At 46.4% G+C, this 18,919-nt stretch overlaps 1 protein-coding gene across 3 annotated transcripts in view; it reads left to right on the top strand.

The window, feature by feature from the left end:
* The window catches only part of LOC309337218 (C-type lectin domain family 2 member D-like), a 43,350-nt gene extending 25,483 nt beyond the window's left edge, over positions 1-17,867 (top strand). The window contains exons 3-8 of one of the 3 annotated variants that reach the window (XM_081853967.1): positions 8,619-9,073; positions 14,192-14,314; positions 15,041-15,228; positions 15,332-15,438; positions 16,011-16,114; positions 16,405-17,144. In XM_081853967.1, coding sequence (XP_081710093.1) covers positions 8,950-9,073; positions 14,192-14,314; positions 15,041-15,228; positions 15,332-15,438; positions 16,011-16,114; positions 16,405-16,466 — 708 coding nt within the window. In that variant the 5' untranslated portion in view covers positions 8,619-8,949 and the 3' untranslated portion in view covers positions 16,467-17,144. Of the gene's footprint in view, positions 1-8,618; positions 9,074-14,191; positions 14,315-15,040; positions 15,229-15,331; positions 15,439-16,010; positions 16,167-16,404; positions 17,145-17,590 lie in introns of those variants that run through there. The other 2 variants (XM_081853969.1, XM_081853968.1) reach the window with 2 other exon arrangements.
* The last annotated feature ends 1,052 nt before the right edge of the window (positions 17,868-18,919 follow it).

Raw genomic sequence — 18,919 nt, 5'->3', positions numbered from 1 at the left:
TCCTTTATACATTTTTGCTAGTTTCAAGGGTGTATGATGCCATTTATATAACATCTTCATGATGTTCTCCCTGTTGTAAACAAAAATTGCCCTTTTCCCTTATGGAGTATCCAAGAGCACATATAGAGTCCTTACATAGTTCCCCATTGGTAGGAGAGAATAACAGAGGCCAACCAGAGAATATTGAGAAGCAAAGCAGCTAGTAAGCTCGATCTTTATTGATCTGTTGCAATAGGGTGCTCCCTTCAACCGCAGGAGAGGAGGAGGAACCCAGAACAATGGCACGCAAGGCCTTATAAAGACTTTTGAAATTGCCACCCTGTAGATCAAGACCACCCCCAGAAACATCATACATACATCACAGTTTCAGGTTAAGAACGGACCTCCAGGAGGAATTAGAAGAAGAAGAAGAAGAGTTTGGATTTGATATCCCGCCTTTCACTCCCTTTAAGGAGTCTCAAAGCGGCTAACATTCTCCTTTCCCTTTCTCCCCCACAACAAACACTCTGTGAGGTGAGTGGGGCTGAGAGACTTCAGAGAAGTGTGACTGGCCCAAGGTCACCCAGCAGCTGCAGGTGGAGGAGCCACTTCATCCAGAGGAGCAAGGTAAGTGGGACCCATAGATGACAGGTGTTCAGGTGATGCTCAGGCAGGTGCAGTTCCAAGAGGAACCCAGGGCTACAAATGTGTTTGACGTGTCAGTGGTCAATGCATCAATGCATCTTGCACTGCACATTGCTTACTGCAGTGAGCTGTGTTCCTCTTCATTGCACAAACTGAGTGATTTAGTGCTGTTATGGAAACAATTCTGGGTGCAGGTTTACTCCGCTGCCCAGCTGGTCAGAGTGCCACTCCCCACGGGTCTCTCAGCAAAAGAAGGAATCTCCAACCAAGTAAAGAAGGAAATCAGTGGTCAGTAGACCTGATCTTTATTGTTGCAACAAGGTTCACACACACATGGAGTAGGAACCTTGAACATGGGGTTTCATTGACTTTTAAGACCTTCCCCCCTTCCCATAATACATTTCCAGATACATCACAAGAAGGAGGTGATCTTGTGTGAGTCCATCATTCATCCCCTTATCAGATTCAGACACTTTCTAAGTACCCACCACCAAGAGAAAAATAAAACTATTTACACCTATCCTTGCCCTCAGGGCTTTCCTGAAGATGGGCTTTGTGAACACCTGGCTTCAGCAAACTCCATCAAGGTGTAATAAATGAAAAATCTGCCCTTATTCCCTTATGGGGGACACAAGAGCCCTTATAGAGTCCTTTGTAGGTTCTCCATCGGTTGGAGGGAAAAACAGAGGCCAACCAGAGAATATTGAGAAGCAAAGCAGCTTGTAAGCCTGATCTTTATTGCACTGTTGCAACAGGGTGCCCCCTTCACACACAGGAGGAGGACCAAGAACCAAGGTGTGTCCGCCCTTATATAGACATTTTAAATTGCCCACCTTGGAGTCAAAGACCATCCCCAGAAACCTCATACCTAGACCACAGAAGGGGTGTAGTTCAAGACCACCCCCCCCCAGATACATCATACCTACATCACAGAAAGGGCGGGCTAAAACAGAAATCTGAGTGGGTTGTTTACCTCATAATCTGAGTGGGTTGTTTACCTCCTGTCCGGCAAGTTACCTGTTAATGCTTACTTGATTGGATACCCTGAGGAGCCTGGCCAGTCTTTTGTAATGATAAGTACTTAGTTCCTGAGGCAAGTCACAGGCTCACCCTATTCATACAGAGACATACCCTTAAGACAGGATTTGTGAAGGAAAAGACAATGGGGATGCTCCTCCATTTGACCTTGCATAGAAAACACCTGGTCAGCCTGGGTGTCAAAATGGCTCCATGGCTGCTCTCCTGTGCAGCTTCAGACATGTGGCCTATATATCTATGTACGTGTTTGCTTGGTACATAAGACCTTTATTTATTTCAAAGGAATATCTGTCTGTTCTATTGTTATCTTTTCCCCACTTTCTGGGGAGGGGGGAGGTGTATGTGACTCTATGCCTCAGGGATTATGGAGGCAGGGGAAGCCCTGGGTTCCCCTCTTGCAGAGAAGTCATTAGCCATTGGAACCAAGGAAATGGGTCAAACTGTTGAATTTTGGCAATTATTTGCTGCTATATTGGATAGTTGCAGGAAACAGTATGATACCTGGTATCCACTTATTGCTACAGTTTCAGGGACTACTTTTTAGAGGTTGTGGTGGGGACTTGGGATTTCGGGGGAGTCATTTAACTCCCCCACCCCCACCCCGTTCCTGGTTTTAACAGTGCTAAGTACTTTACAAATTCTTAAAGTTTCATTTTAAAATTTCTTGTTTAAGTTTTCTTTCCATAAGGCCCTTGAGATGTCTTGTGCTTCTCCCTCTCTGCCTCCAAGTTTCTCAAACAAGTCATGGTCAAGGCAGTCTCACAGTCTGGGCACTCAGCCCAAGACCTCATAATCAGCAAAGGCAGGGGAGGAAATTGCAACTGTGGGACAAAGGGGAAGCCCTTCACCCTGACTTGCAGTGGTAAACATGAAGAAAAACACATACCATGTGTCATGGTTTCTTCCTGAAATGTCTGCGGCCACCCAGCAGAAGAGAGGCAAAGGAAAAATGGGCTTGTCCGAAACTCCTCATGAATGTGAGCACTGTCTGCATGGAATGGCAGCAGTTGGGGAAGCCCTAGGAGTTTGTAGGAACTAAAGGTGGGGCTACAAGGAAAAACCAGCTCATTCAGCTGTACCTCCACCTCTCCTCCCCACGGCTGTTCTCTGAAGCAGACCCTGCAGTCCCTTGCAACTTTTGCAAATGGAAGTTGAAAGGATCAGCGTGAGGTGGCTTACAGGAAGCTGACTTTTACAGAGCCAGGCAATTTGATCCGTCTACCTCAGTATTTTCCACACTAACTGACAGCTGCACTCCAACATTTCAGTCAGACTTGAGGAAGGTGTGGAGCAACAGTGGTGTGGGGGCGGAGGGGGGAGATGGGCTATGGAGAGCCCGGAGGGCTAGTCAGGCATGCCCCACAACTAGGGGAGTGGATGGCTCTGTGGTCTCAACCAGGGATGTCCAAGAGGTCGATCGCAATCTACCGGTCGATAATGGGGGTGTCCCAGGTCAAGTTTTGTAAGTGATCTCCCTGTTGCTCTTAAGTGATTGCTACGTGCCCCGCCCCCGCTTTGAGAGGTTGATTTCCTTGCTGGGGTTGCAGAGTTTGGGAAGGCAGGAGGTGAGCTGGCAGTTGAGAGATTGACTTAGCACACTCCTCCTCCTAAAACCAACCTGGTGAAATCTTTCCAAAGAAGCTCAACAATTTTGGCTCCCCTCCCCCAAATCATAACAACTTAACTACTGCCAATGACAATGGGTAGATCACAGCCAGTCTTTTTATACTTTGAGTAGGTCGCAGTCCCTTGGGAGTTGGATGTGCCTGGTCTAAACCACTGAGCTTCTTGGACTTGCTGATCAAAAGGTTGGCAGTTCAAATCCCTGAGACGGGGTGAGCTCCCGTTGGTCCATCCCAGCTCCTGCCAACCTAGCAATTTGAAAGCACACCAGCATGGTTAGATAAATAGGTACCTCTGCAGCGGGAAGGTAAATGGCGTTTCCTGTTGCGCCAGAAGCGGTTTAGTCATGACACAGAAAGCTGTTTGTGGACAATCACTGGCTCCCTTGGCCTGAAAGCAAGATGAGCGCTGCAACCCCATAGTCGCCTTTGACTGGACTTAACCATGGTGCTGGAGGAGACTCTTGAGAGTCCCATGGACTGCAAGAAGATCAAACCTCTCCATTCTGAAGGAAATCAGCCCTGAGTGCTCACTGGAAGGACAGATCGTGAAGCTGAGGCTCCAAGACTTTGTGGCCACCTCATGAGAAGAGAAGACTCCCTGGAAAAGACCCTGATGTTGGGAAAGATGGAGGACACAAGGAGAAGGGGACGACAGAGGACGAGATGGTTGGATAGTGTTCTCGAAGCTACCAGCATGAGTTTGACTAAACTGCAGGAGGCAGTGGAAGACAGAAGTGCCTGGCGTGCTCTGGTCAATGAGGTCACGAAGAATCGACTAAACAACAACAGCTTTCACCACTCTTTTGTTGACTATGAGGGCCACTCCATTTCTTTTATGGGATTCTTAATCACAGTGCTAGATATGATGGTCATCCAAACTGAATTAGCCCATTCCCATCCATTTTAGTTCACTGATGCCCAGGATGTCAATATTTATTCTTGCCATCTCATTTTTGACCACATCCAACTAACCAAGGTTCATGGTTCTTACATTCCAGGTTCCTATGCAATATTTTTCTTTGCAGCATTGGACTTCCCTTTCACTTCCAGGCACACCCGCAAGTGAGCGACCTTTCGGCTTTGGCCCAGCTGCTTCATCAGCTCTGGACCTACTTGTACTTGTCCTCCGCTCTTCCTCAGTAGCATGTTGGACGCCTTCCGACCTGAGGGGTTCATCTTCCAGCGTCGTAACTTTTATATGCCTGTTGCCTTTGTCCATGGAGTTTTCTTGGCAGGGATACTGGAGTGGCTTACCGGTTCCTCCTCCAGGTGGATCACGTTTAGTCAAAACTCTGCACTATGACCTATCCATCTTGGGTGCCCTGCTCGGCATAGTTCATAGCTTCTCTGAGTTATTCAAGCCCCTTCGCCACGGCAAGGCAGTGATCCATGAAGGGGAGGACACTCATAAGCAGTGCTTTTTTCCTTAGGGGACACAGGGGTACGCATACCACATAACATTTTGTGAATCTAAATTTGGCCTCATTGAGAGGCGGTATTCCAATATGTGAAGGAAAATGAGAGTACCATTGAACATTTTTTTTTGCTCATAAGCATACTTACTCAGCAGCATTTTTGCTTGAGTAGGACCTGAGTAGTTATTCCAGCTCAGCACTGCCATGAAGAGGTGAAACACAGTGGGTAGAATTGAGTATGTGTCAAGGTGTATGTGTCAACTTTCTTTGGTGTTCAACCTTTTACAACCTTCGTGTTCTTGTTAGTGTTGAGTCTTATCAGCTCACCTTCAGATTGTGAGGGAAATAGATGACTGATTGCTGTAGGGTCAGTTGCCTTTCTGGGCAGGGAGGGGGTGGCAGAGAAGCAGGAGGGGGAGGGGGGTTGGAGCTGAATGCAATGACGGCTCCTCCTGCCGCTATCATTGACGGGAGGCTACTTTGACCCTCCTTCCCCTCCCTGGCAGGAATGGGACGAGAAAGAGAGCTAGCCAGAGAGCAGACAGAATTTCTATGTGATTTTTGCATAGCGTTATTTTCTTTTGAAGAAAAGGCAAGAAAGAATAGACATAAGAGGTGTTTATAAAATTACAGTCTTTGTGCCAAGCCAGAGGGGAAGGCAGGAGAGAGAAGAATGAAAGGAGAGGTGGGGAGGGAACTTCCACGCCTTTTAGTTCTGACTTGCCCTGTTCGCTTCAAACCAACCAATAGCAGTTACAGAAAATAGGTTTTAGAAGCAGCTGCTGGCAACCAGTGGCGTAGCGTGGGGGGTGCAGGGGGGGCCGGCCGCACCGGGCGCAACATCTGGGGTTAGGGCAAATCCACGGGTTAGGGGGCGCAAATCCACGGGTTAGGGGGCGCAAATTACTTGCCTTGCCCCGGGTGCTGACAACCCACGCTACGCCACTGCTGACAACAAGCCTGTATAATCTAGTTTGACGCTAGCTAAAAACATTATTGTGTAGATAAGCCTACCAGTTGCTTAGAAAGTTGACGTAATTATAATCTGCTTTAATATTTTTACTTTTGTATGTTTTAAATTAGGGTTGTGTTTTTCTCAATTTTATTTTTTTATCTTTTTGTAAATCGCTCTGAGGTTTTTCACAATCAATTGTTGTATGAATTATATGATTCCCAGGTTGGGGAAGGCAGAGACTCTCCTGTGCATGAGCAGGTTAGGTTTGTTACTTTCAAAAAAATAATGAATTCTTATTGCTTTCTGCTACTTAACCATTTTTTATGGAGCAGATTTTGGGCACCTAAATGCTTGCCATCTTTTGTGAGACCTTGCATTGGCTGCCTCCAAAATATCGAGATCTTTCATTACTTTTTAAATTTCATTCCTCAAGAGGCTACATAAAATTACAGAAACCAATGCTCTTTTCAACTTTCCACAGGCATTTTCCTGCCACTATACCACTTTTAATTTTCTTTTACTATAATACCTACCTTGCTTCAAGCAAGCTTGTCACTTGTTAGTCTCAGAACTCAGCAATCGCCAAGTTGCCAAATGGCACTAGGACTTCAGCAGCTGTTTCTCCTTCTGCACATTGAGGGTGATCACATTCCCCACTGGGAGGTTCTGCCTTTTGTTTGTGGGGTTGATTTTAAATCATGCTAAAAATTCTTTTACACTTTGTGCCCAAGAATGCCTCCAGCCCCTGACAGGATTGCACTGTTCTCTGAAGCAGGGCAGAAGACCTTGGGCAATTGAAAACATCTCTAGATTCAGGCTGGGAGGAGGTGATATTAAAGGCTGGGTGGGGCTGGAGTCAGAAAGGGAGAGGAGGAGGAGGAGGGGCCAATATAAATAGCAGGAACCATTCGCTTTGAAAACACTTTCTGTTTTGCTTCTTGTGGGCTTGGTCAGCAGCAGATACTTGTTCCTGCACTGCAGAACCTGGCAGTGGATTCTGCCAGAAGGTAAAAAGAATTCTATAATATATTGGGGGAGGGAGAAATATTGGGAGGGGAGGAAAGGGAGAGGATGAGATGGGGCAGGAGACTGGGGAAAGGAGAAGGAGAGGAGGAAGGGGGAGAGGGTTTTGGACTGAAGAAAAAACATTTCTAAAATAATATAAGCACTGCTCTTTTTCTTAAAAAATTTTGTTTTGTTTTGTTTTTGTGACTGCGTGGAACCCAGTTCAGCTACTGATTGATTGATTGATTGTGTGACTGCAGTGCATTGTTTATTGCTTTCATTTTATGGATCAATAGTCTTGTTAGATACTAAAATTCATGATAAATTGCTGTTTTAGGAGTTTTTTTAAAACGTCTGGAATGGATTAATCCATTCTGCATTACTTTCTATGGGAAAGCACGCCTTGGTTTTGGAATGGACTTCTGGAACAGATTAAGTTTGAGAACCAAGGTACCACTGTACTGTTGTTCAGGCTTCAGAGAAAAGTGGAAGAAATTTGCAGAAATATGAGGCTCTCTGGATTAAGCCTGCCAAATTTTAGGCAGATCCGTTCGGAGGTTTTTGTGCCTCACTATTAAGTTGTGGGTGGACATAGCAGACAACACAGATTTCTCCAAGTGGTTCTTTATACAGTAGTAAGCTGGAACTGAACTGAACAGCAAACAGCTCAGCCAGCCTGCTTTTATAGGCAGCCAGCTGTCAACAACACCCCAGGGTTTGCCGCCTAAATTAACTGACGTGGACCTGCGTGAAAACTATAAACACAATACCCCCTGGTGGCCAGGGTGAGAACTTCAATACATAACACTCACCTGGAGCACTGTGTCCATTTCTGGGCACCACCATTTACAGAGGATGTTGACAAGCTGGAAGGTGTCCAGAGGAGAGCGACATTTCCTTATAAGGCTTGGAAACCAAGTTTAATGAGGTGGAGGATCTGGGTATGTTTAGCCTGGGAAAGAGGAGACTGAGGGGAGATACGGTAGCCATTTTCAAATATCTCAGGGGCTGCTCTCATTCACTTTTTCTCAATGCCAGGCCAGTGGGGTGGTCCTATATTTGCATAGTAGTTTCCCAATTAGATATTGTTGTAAGTTTAGGGGAGGAGATGGGGGGGGCGGGTAGGCTGCATGCCTGAGACCCTGCTAATTCCTAGATCCAGCAAGGGCTAAAATCTTGGTAATGGCCCCTTAAGTATGGGTCGGGAGCATGGCGGAGTCAAGTGAGGGAAGAGATGGAAGAAAGGCAGGCTCTGACTCTGAATCTGGCAGTCTGCAGGAGGAAGCAGACCCAGCCCCTCCCCCCCTTTCCTACCAAGATATTGGTTTACTGTTTGTTTGGTTTACAGTTTGAGCAAGTTTCCAAGAAGGGGGCGTAGATGCTAGGCAACCAGATAGGCAGAGGATTGACAGCTCTTCTCTGGAAAGGATAGAATTTCCCGACCCTCAATCCCGAAGAACTGAAATGGCGAGATTGCAAAGGAAGTGGAAAAGGGGAAAACAGGTTTTCCTGTTGTGACTACAATGATGACTCAACGTAACCAACTGTGTCCATTTCTGGACACCGCAGTTTAAGGAGGATGTTGACAAACTGGAACGTGTGCAGAGGAGAGCGACATTTCCTCATAAGGCTTCATGAGAAGGAGGAGCTGGGTAGGAGGAGACTGGGGGAAAATATAATACAATACCATCTTCAACCATCTCAATGGCTCCTCCCTTTCACTTTTCTCAATGCTTTCATTTCATCAAGTAGATGTAGAAATATTACTGTAATCATTTAGACTAAAAAGAAGCAATATTTCATATATGAATTTTCCAGCTCTGTAAATTAATATATGTTTGACCACCTTTAGGGCTTTTGTAGGGAGACTGTACTAGTATGGAAGCAAAACTGCACCTTTTAAAGACTTAAAGAAGAGATGATTTATTTCTCCGCTCTGTAATTTTGTCTCCATAGAGGAATCTTGGGACGTTGATGCTATGGCGAAAACTGATGTTGTGATGAATTTTTTTCTGGCAAAAGCACAGAACTGATGCTTCAGACTCTGAAGAGGCTTTCATTTCATTAGGAATAAAAGGAGTCACGAAGACAAAACAGGGAAGTGGAAAACATATTACGTACAGCTTGGCTGGACAAAGCATCCGATTAAAGCACACGATTAAGTGGCTTAAATCTGCAATCCAGTGATCTGCTTTGAACATATCTCAAGAAATTGCAAAAGTCTGTGTAACTAGAGCTGAGTATCATTTATTGTGAGGTCTGTGGATCCTCCTGGGAGAAAGGAAAGATGGGTTTCTCTGAAACTGAAAAGACAGGGCAAAAGCTCCCTTTGAATTCAGATGCAGTAGAGAATGGGGGAAGCACCAAACAAGCAAGAGGAATCCTCTCTCAACTGAGCCGTTTTCTATATGGTAAGTGAGTTCTGATGAGAAAGTTATGAGTTTGTCTCCACCTACTCTCAGGCACGGGTGGCGCCTACTGGGGACGCAGGTGGCGCTGTGGGTTAAACCACAGAGCCTAGGGCTTGCCAATCAGAAGGTCGGCAGTTCGAATCCCCGCGACGGGGTGAGCTCCTGTTGCTCGGTCCCTGCTCCTGCCCACCTAGCAGTTTGAAAGCACGTCAAAGTGCAAGTAGATAAGGTAAGGTAAACGGCGTTTCCGTGTGATGCTCTGGTTCGCCAGAAGCGGCTTAGTCATGCTGGCCACATGACCCAGAAGCTGTACGCCGGCTCCCTCGGCCAATAAAGCGAGATGAGCGTCGTAACCCCAGAGTCGTCCATGACTGGACCTAATGGTCAGGGGTCCATTTACCTTACTGTCAGAAAAGTTAGGGATTTGCTGCTGGGATGAGAGCTGCAAAATGCCAGTCAACTAATCAAATGCATGAAGACTGTAGTTTATTCAGGCAGTTAAAAGCAGTTGGAAAAGGATAGGTACATAGACACTTGTGTGAAAATTGATTTGACAAGATTGAATGGTTGGAGGAGAGAGATACCTTTACATCATGGGAAGCAATACCTCTTTCAAAGCATGTTCAGCTCCTCTAAACTACTGACTGTACCCAGCTTTGAATGGTGAGGAAGGCTTCTCAGACTCTTCTTAGTTCCTCTCTCAGATGGAACAATCCTTGCTCACGCAGGCATGCATAAGGGGAAGGGGGTGAGGCTGCCCTTGAGGAGAGAGATTCCTACCTCTTTTCCCAGTTCACCTTCCATGTAGACCAAGAATGCAGAGCTTGTTGCTCGCCAGATTCCAACTTCTTCCCATCACTCCCTGCCAGGAATGATGAGACCTGTAGACCAAAAACACCTGGAGGACCACATAGCCCCCATTCCTGCTGTACACTGACCTACAGAGCCATAGATAAGCAAAGAGACCAGAAATATGCAAATACAGGTGCATGCTCCACAGAATTTTTTTATTTTGTTTTGACTATGGCAGACCAACACGGCTACCTACCTGTAAGTAAAATATCACACGTTAAAAACTTCCCTGAACAGGGTTGCCTTAAGATGTCTTCTGAATGTCAGGTAGTTGTTTATCGCTTTGAGAGCCCAGGGGTCTGAACATTCATCCCCCCCCCACTTTCTGAACACGGCCCAGGAGGAAGGAGCGGAACCACTGTATGACAGTGCCCCCAGCTCCCAGCCCCTCAAGACGGTCCAGAAGGATGTTATGGTCGATGGTATCAAACGCCACTGAGAGATCCAGCAGAACTAGGAAACAGCTCTCACCTTTGTCCCTAGCCCGCCGAAGATCATCAACCAGTGCGACCAAGGCAGTTTCAGTCCCATGATGAGGCCTGAATCCCGACTGGAAGGGATCCAAATGTTCTGCTTCTTCCAGGCGTGCCTGGAGTTGTTCGGCCACAGCTCGCTCAATCACCTTGCCCAAGAATGGAAGATTTGAGACTGGGCGATAGTTGGCCATCGTGGCCGCATCTAAAGATGGTTTTTTAAGAAGCGGTTTAATAACCGCCTCTTTCAGCGGGTCTGGGAAGGCTCCCTCATGGAGGGAAGCATTCACCACCCCACGAAGCCCATCGCCCAGTCCTTCCCGGCTGGCTTTTATAAGCCAGGATGGGCAAGGATCCAGGAGACAGGTGGTTGGCTTCACTCGTCCAAGCAGCCTGTCCACATCCTTGGAGGTAACAGATTGGAATTGATCCCACTCAACTTGACTAGACAGAACTCTAGCACTCTCCCGCCCCGGCCCTGCTCCCACGGTGGAGTCTACTTCTTCCCGAATCTGAGCGATTTTATCTGCAAAAAACTTTGCAAAATCATTGCAGGAGAACATGTGGCCCGTACTGGGCCCCGATGTTGCAGGTGGTTCCACTAAATTGTGAACCACCTGAAAAAGTCTCCTGCTGCTGTTTTCTGCAGATGCAATAGAGGCGGTGAAGAAATTCTTCTTTGCCGTCGCTATCGCCACTTGGTAGGCTCGACGTTGAGCTCTAACCTGTGTCCGGTCAGATTCGGAATGAGTTATCCGCCACCGGCGCTCTAGCCGTCTCAATGATTGTTTCATTGCCCTCAGATCCATGGAAAACCACGGGGCTGTCCGGGCTCCATGCAATCGGAGAGGGCGCTTCGGAGCCAAACAGTCAATAGCCTTGGTTAACTCCACATTCCAGCGGGCCACCAGGGAATCGGCTGAAAGGCCATCAACATGGGATAAAGCATCCCCTACCACTCTCTGGAAACCATTTGGATCCATTAAGTGGCGGGGGCGGACCATCCGAATTGGTCCCACCTCCCTGCAGAGGGGATGGGTCGCAGAGAAGTCCAGTTGCACCAGGAAGTGATCTGACTATGGCACTACTTTAGTTTCGCTTTTACTTAGTGTCAGATCACCAACATCCATAGAGGTAAACACCAGGTCCAAGGCATGTCCGCGGCTATGGGTTGGGCCAGACTTATTCAGGGACAGCCCCATGGAGGCCATGCTTTCCACGAAGTCCCGAGCGGCCCCTTGTAAGGTCGTGTCGGCATGGATGTTAAAATCCCCTAGGACGACCAAGCTAGGTGTCTCCAGGAGAACATCCGCCACAACCTGAAGCAGCTCGGGCAGGGAATCCTTGGTGCAGCGGGGAGGTCGGTACACCAAAAGGAATCCTGTACTGCCCCTATTGCCCAACTTCCAGAACATGCACTCGGAAAACTGGGTCTTCCCAATAGGACGCCTGGTGCAAACTAATGACTTCCTAAAAATCACTGCAACCCCCCCTCCCCGCCCACATGACCTGGGTTGCTGTGCGTAAGAGAAACCTGGTGGGCAAGCAGCGGCCCATCTGTTTCATCCAACCAAGTCTCTGTTACACATGCCAGGTCAAGTCCTCCATCCATGATCAAGTCATGGATGGCACTGGTCTTATGAATCATTGACCTGGCATTGCACAGCAGCACCTTCAGGTCATGTGGGTATCCCTTGCTGATTCTAGTATCCATCCGGTCAGGACCAGACCCGGCGGCAGGGATAGTCCTCAGACAACGACTAAACCTGCCCCCTCTGTAATGACATGGTCTAGTCTTAGCGTAACTCCTCCTCCTACCTGTGATCACTGAGATCGGTTGTCCCAGTGCATCCCCCCCTGTGGAACATGCCCCAGCCATTTTGTGGGCTGGGGCCCACTCCCCGGCAGCCCTGAACCCTCCCCCTAAGAACAAAATAACACCTTAAACAAACAAAACCAATAAAACAATACAAACAAAAAATGTAAAAATTACAAAACATCAAAATAATAATTAAAAAATAATAATCCCCAAGCCCAACCAAACATCCATCCCACCCCCACCCCCCACATACAATTTTTTAAAAAAACATTTTAAAAACACTCTGCCCCTCCGGCAGTAACAACAACTGTCCTACTGAGGCCTGTCAGGCCCCGCCCCAGGCCAGGTGGTAAGTGGCAGGAAGGAGCAGGGCCCTCAGGCACTCACTCAGGGGAGTCCTCCTGGGCAGCAGGCAGCAAGCACCAAGCAGTCCTTGTGAGGCTTCAGGCCCCGCCCCAGGCCAGATGGTAAGTGGCAGGAAGGAGAAGGGCCCTCAGGCACTCACTCAGGGGAGTCCTCCTGGGCAGCAGGCAGCAAGCACCAAGCAGTCCGGCGAATTGGCTGGCATCCTTTCGCTTCTCAGGCAAAAACGAAAGAGCTCACACACACAGCAAAAGACTCCCGTATGTGAACATAACCACGCCTCAGAATGTGAGACGTCACTCAGAACTATTTCACCCTGTAAGTTCTGATTCTCCTCACAGGTAAGTCAAGGTTCTACTGTATTTGCTTGAGGTTGCTGCACTAGCTTGAGATGCATGAACAAAATATCCAATTCTGCTTCTAAGTAGGATAGAGATTCCCTTCTGGCAGACTGCTGCCAGTGGATTTAACAAGGCTGCCACTATTTGTCTCAGAAGCCCAAGTGACCTCAGCTAGAAGTTGGGCATTTAGCGCCACTGGTTGAAGCTGTGAAAGGCTCTTCCAGCAGAGATACATCAGGCATCTTCACTTCTGACTTCTAAGCTTGACTTGAAGACCTTTTCTTATTCCAACAAGGCTATACAGCTGTTTAAAATGTTGTTGATCTCCCAGCTATATTAATGATAAAAACATAAAGGTACCCCTGACCATTAGTCCAGTTGTGGACAACTTGGGTTGTGGCGCTCATCTCATTCTATAGGCCGAGGGAGCCGGCTTTTGTCCTCAGACAGCTTCCGGGTCATGTGGTCAGCATGACTAAGCCGCTTCTGGTGAACCAGAGCAACGCACGGAAACACCGTTTACCTTCCCGCCAGAGCAGTACCTATTTATCTACTTGCACTTGACATGCTTTCGAACTGCTAGGTGGGCAGGAGCTGGGCCCGAACAACGGGAGCTCACCCCGTCACGGGGATTCGAACCACCGACCTTCTGATTGGCAAGCCCTAGGATCTGCGGTTTAGACCACAGCACCACCCGCATACCTTTATATTAATGATATATTTATATATATTTACTATTTCTACTTTGTTTTATTGTATAACTATTATTCTGAAGCACTATGATAGTTTAGGAGATGGTGGCAAGTAAATGCTTTTTAATAAAATAAATAACTAGTGACTCACCAGCCATGCGCAGAGGCCTACAAGTTGGCTGATTTTCTGGTGGGAGGCACCAAGCTTTATGATGCCACAGGTGAATTTGGTTCATCTCTTACCCTTCTAACATCCCATTGACCAAAATTGGGAAGTTTCTTTTTTGGTCTCCAGCTGACTTGCACCAGAGCACAGGACCAAAAAATTGAGACATTCTGGGATACAATCAGAAGCCAGAATTGGCTTCTGTAATTCCAGGGTGTCCCACATAAATCAGGACTGTTGAGTGGTATAACATCTTGGTGTGATGCAACCTTGAACTCACATCTTCAATGTGGGTGGACTACCCAAGCCTTGGTAGACTTGGAGCCCTCCAGATACTTTGGAGTTTCTAGAAGGACTTGTCTGGCATCTTGCTGAAACCAAGGACACATTAACACTTTATTTCCCTCTGCAGGTTTGTGCAATAGTGGAAAATGGAGACTTGTTTATAATATAAAATTTTTGAGCTTGGTGCTTAATGTCATTCTGATCATTTCCATCATCGTCATCATCATCAGCAGCAGCACTGGTTTATCAGGTAAGTGAAGAGCCATTTTGCTGTAACTTCTGCCAGGTTATCAAGAGGCCACCTGCTCTCACAGATCTCCTCTCCTCAGCAGCTAGAATAGCTTTATTGGTATTCAGCTGAGGTAGCCTGGAAGCAGTTGCGGATGGGGGCCCACATTCAGTCAAGGTAGACTTCATGTACTGTAATAATAGACCAATATGCACAAACAATATACACACAAAATATGCACACAATTTCAAGTGATTTACATTGTACGATACAATTCTAACCAAAGGCCTATCTCAGGGACCCTAGCTGTGTATTTCATGGCTAGTCAATTGAGGTTGACTGTCTCTGGATGAGCCACAAGAGAAGCTGTTCTGCAAGCTCCTGAGGTTTTGGACAGAGATGGGCACTGGGCTGTCTGCCCTCCCTCCTACCCTAATTCCCCCACCCTTATCCAGCCCCGCCTGGAGGTGATGGGGGTTGACCGGAGACCTCCTGCACACAGTTTTTGTGTGTGGTGTATTTGCAATTACGTTGTTATACTGTATTTTTATGTGATTGTTCTTATTATGCTTGAGATGTGTTCCCATTTTCTTTGTTGCAAGCTGCTTTGAGCAGGATTCCTTTTGTGGAAAGGCAGCACAGAGATATAATGTTGATGAGTGGAGTACATTGCCTGACCTTTATTTTGGGTAGGACTGTTTATGAGCCATGGATAGTGATCTGCCTCACTTTCTGATACCTTTCTAGGGACAAGCGCAGTATTGGCAGCTACACTACCTTCTTCCACTCCAACTTATTGCTGTCCGGACGGCTGGATTGGCTACCAAAGGAAATGCTACTATTTTTCGGACAGTGACAGAAATTGGACTTCTAGCCAGAATTACTGTGCCTCTTTCGATGCCTCTTTAGTCGTGATTGACTCCCAAGAAGAGATGGTGAGTGGAAAGATGCAGAGCACAGTCTGCAGCCCCAAAATGGAGGTGATTTTCCACTTGGATGATAGTTGAAAATGTATTCACACTTCTTTTCTTTATTAAGACTTTCTTGAGACGGTACAAAGGTCCTTTTGACCACTGGATTGGTCTCCAAAGGATGAATGACCAGGAACCTTGGAAATGGATCGATGGCACCATTTTCAATAAATCGTGAGATCTCCCCCCCCCCCCATTGTGTGTCAAGAAATAAATGTCATAAGTCCAGAAACTAGAAATTTGACAGAACCAGCCATTTAAATATCTGGGCTATGCAGAATGTTTTGCTTTTGAAACCCCCCCCCCCATACACACACACACACAGACACACACACACTTTTGAATTTATTCAGGAGGGAGGACAGAGACATAGCTACAGTGGTGGGGGCCTGGGGGCGGCTAGCCAGGCTTTTGCCCTGGGTGAAGCCTTCATAGGGGTGCCACTGAGTCACCCAGCCTGAGTGTGTGTTGATATTTCCACTCTTCTTCTGGTCAGGGGTTTTTATACCATTTGCTGAGGCCCTGAGCCAAGATCACATAGTCTAAAATGTAAATGTATTAAATTAATATAAATGAAGCTGCCTTCTGCAGTTTTCTTCAGGTGAAAATTAGCTTCCAGGGCTTCCTGCACATACATTGGGGGGGGGGGTCTCTTTTCAGGTACATACATTGGGGGGTCTCTTTTCAGTTGCATGGTCTTATACTTGTTCTTAGGGATACTATTTCTACATTCTGTTGCTTTTTAGGTTTGAAATCCGGGGAGGAGGAACAGGTGCTTACTTAAACCATCTGGGTGTTGCTAGCGGCACCAGTGGAAACGAAGAACGCTGGATCTGCAGCAAACCAGTTGGTAAATGAGAAACAGCACAGGCTTGTAACTCATGCAGATCACACTCAATGAGGTATGCATAATGTGCTGGCCCCCTGTAGCCTCCACAACCAAAGAAAGTGATTAGGCTGTCCACCCTAGCTATTGAATCTGTAGTTGTTGATGGAGGAAAGACCTTACATGATTTCGTTGGGTGGTCCAGATTTTGGGTTTGGTGCAGATTTGCATTTTCCTGGGCAATGTTGGGAGAGACACAGGAAACATGTCCCTCTGTGATGTGATACAGCTCCTCTTCCCTTTTGTATCTGCAGGTGTGGCAGTGGAAGTGCTGGTCTGGCCCTGCTTCTGTAATGGACTGGGTGAGAACCAATAAACTGAAGCTTAATCCAGATAAGATGGAGGCACCGTTAGACGGATGGATGGATGGTTGCCTTCTCTTAATGTGACCGCAGACGCATGTTTTTTACAGGAGTAGAATGTGTCCTTTTATTTAAAATGCATCTCTGGGTTATTTGTGGGGCATGCGAATCCGTTCATTTCCCGCCCCCCCCCCCAAAATATAGTCCGGCCCCCCACAAGGTCTGAGGGACAGTGGACTGGCCCCCTGCTGAAAAAGTTTGCTGACCCCTGTAATATCTCCCGCTTGGACTAGTGCAATGCGCTCTACGTGGGGCTACCTTTGAAGGTGACCCAGAAACTACAATTAATCTAGAATGCGGCAGCTAGACTGGTGACTGGGAGCGGCCACTGACACCATATAACACTAGTCCTGAAAGACGTACATTGGCTCCCAGTGTGTTTCTGAGCACAATTCAAAGTGTTGGTGCTGACCTTTAAAGCCCTAAACAGCCTCGGCCCAGTATACTTGAAGGAGCGTCTCTGCCCCCATCGTTTAGGGGGTGGAGGTCCAGCTCCGAGGGCCTTCTGGCAGTTCCCTCCCTGCGCAAAGTGAGGTTACTGGAAACCAGGCGGAAGGCCTTTTCAGTAGTGGTGCCTGCCCTCCCATCAGATGTCAAGGAAATAAATAACTATCTGACTTTTAGAAGACATCGGCAGGTTCAGCTGGTGCCTTAAAGGGAATTCTTCAATTAACAATATCACCCAGTAGTGCCACAATGCTATCCTATGGGGAAACTTCAGATAACCACTAAAAATCAGCCGTTTCACTTATCTTCCTCATTTCAATGGTGCTTTACTCTTCTCAGGGAGGGGGAGGGGGGGACAGGTGTCAGACCAGATATTACCAGTCAAGATAAGGAGGGCAGGTAGGGTGAGGAAGGTGTTATCGGAATCGCAAAACCCCACGTGAAAAACCCATCTCCAGAATGGAATGCAACCTGGCCTGAACAAATAAAGGTGCTAAGCCGTATTTTCATGACAAAAGGTTTTGTATGATTGAGAAGGGCATGTCTGGATCTCAGATTTCTGTCTGACTTCACTCCTGTGGTACATTGGTGGGGAAAAAAACCCCAGAAGCTTTCCTTTTGGCAATTACAGGGACAGAACTACCCAAGCTGTATAGAAATTTATTCATGTATGCGACTACAGCGGCAAGAATGTTACTTGCCACAAAATGGAAAGAAGAAGAAATGCCAGCAAAAGAAGGATGGATACAAAAACTTACGGAATACAGTGGTACCTCGGGGTAAGTACTTAATTTGTTCTGGAGGTCCATTCTTAACCTGAAACTGTTCTTAACCTGAAGCACCACTTTAGCTAATGGGACCTCCTGTTGCTGCCGCACAGCCGGAGCACAATTTCTGTTCTCATGCTGAAGCAAAGTTCTTAACCCAAGGTAATATTTCTGGGTTAGCGGAGTCTGTAACCTGAAGCGTATGTAACCTGAAGCGTACGTAACCCGAGGTACCAATGTATGCAGAAATGGCAAAACTTACCAGAAGAATAAGAAATCAAGATACAAACTTTTTTTTTAAAATAAAAGAATGAAAATGGTTCATTGAATATTTACAAACAAACTGTAAACAGATAAGAACATTGGCAGGATTGTTGTAATAACCTGCAGTTTTATAAGAGTATATATTAAAAGTAGATGGATAAATGTGTACATTAAGTTAATTTGGAGATGAAGAAAATATTAAAAATAAATTTAAGGAACCGCAGAAGGAAGGGGAAGGAAGTCAAGTTCTGAAATGTTCAAATGATTGTAAAATTATTGACATGTATAAAATTGAAACTCATTAATAAAATAAAACAAAAGATAAACATTTAAAAAAACCACCACTCCTATGGTGTGTGCGATGTTTTGGTGACACTGTGTGAAATGTGTTATGAGAAAATTTGAGAACTTTAAAAAACTCATGTGACCTTTGTTCAGGGCTCTTTCTTTTTTGCTTGCCTTAAAGGTTGGAACCTTTGTTGCAACAAATAAAGATCAAGCCTATTGGCTGCTGGTTTTCTTTTTCATTGCTTGGCTGTAGTCTCTTATTTTCTCTGACCGATACAGAATTTGCAGGGCTAGACTCTAGCGAACTTGTGAAATGGTTTAAGTAGTGTACCCCAATATTTGGGATGTGAAGGGGGAAATATAAACTGCAGAGGAATTCCTGAGTTAGCCTTTGGGAAACGACCTGTTCAAGCTAGGGCCATTAAGGATCAACAGAGGGCCAGGAGGAACCAGACAAGGGATGTCCACTTCCACCTTTGCTCTTTAATATGTGTTTAGAACTCCTGGCATTAGATAGCATTGTGAGATTCATGGAGGAGTTGAATATGCTTATTTCAAAGCCTCATTCTAGTATTCCTAATTTGACGAAAGCAATGGATGATTGGGTAAAATAACAGGATACTCAATTCATTAATTGGTCC

Source organism: Podarcis erhardii (genome assembly GCF_964252035.2).
Source record: "Podarcis erhardii genome assembly, chromosome: 2".
NCBI lineage: Eukaryota > Metazoa > Chordata > Lepidosauria > Squamata > Lacertidae > Podarcis > Podarcis erhardii.
This window is presented reverse-complemented; position numbering and strand designations above follow the sequence as displayed.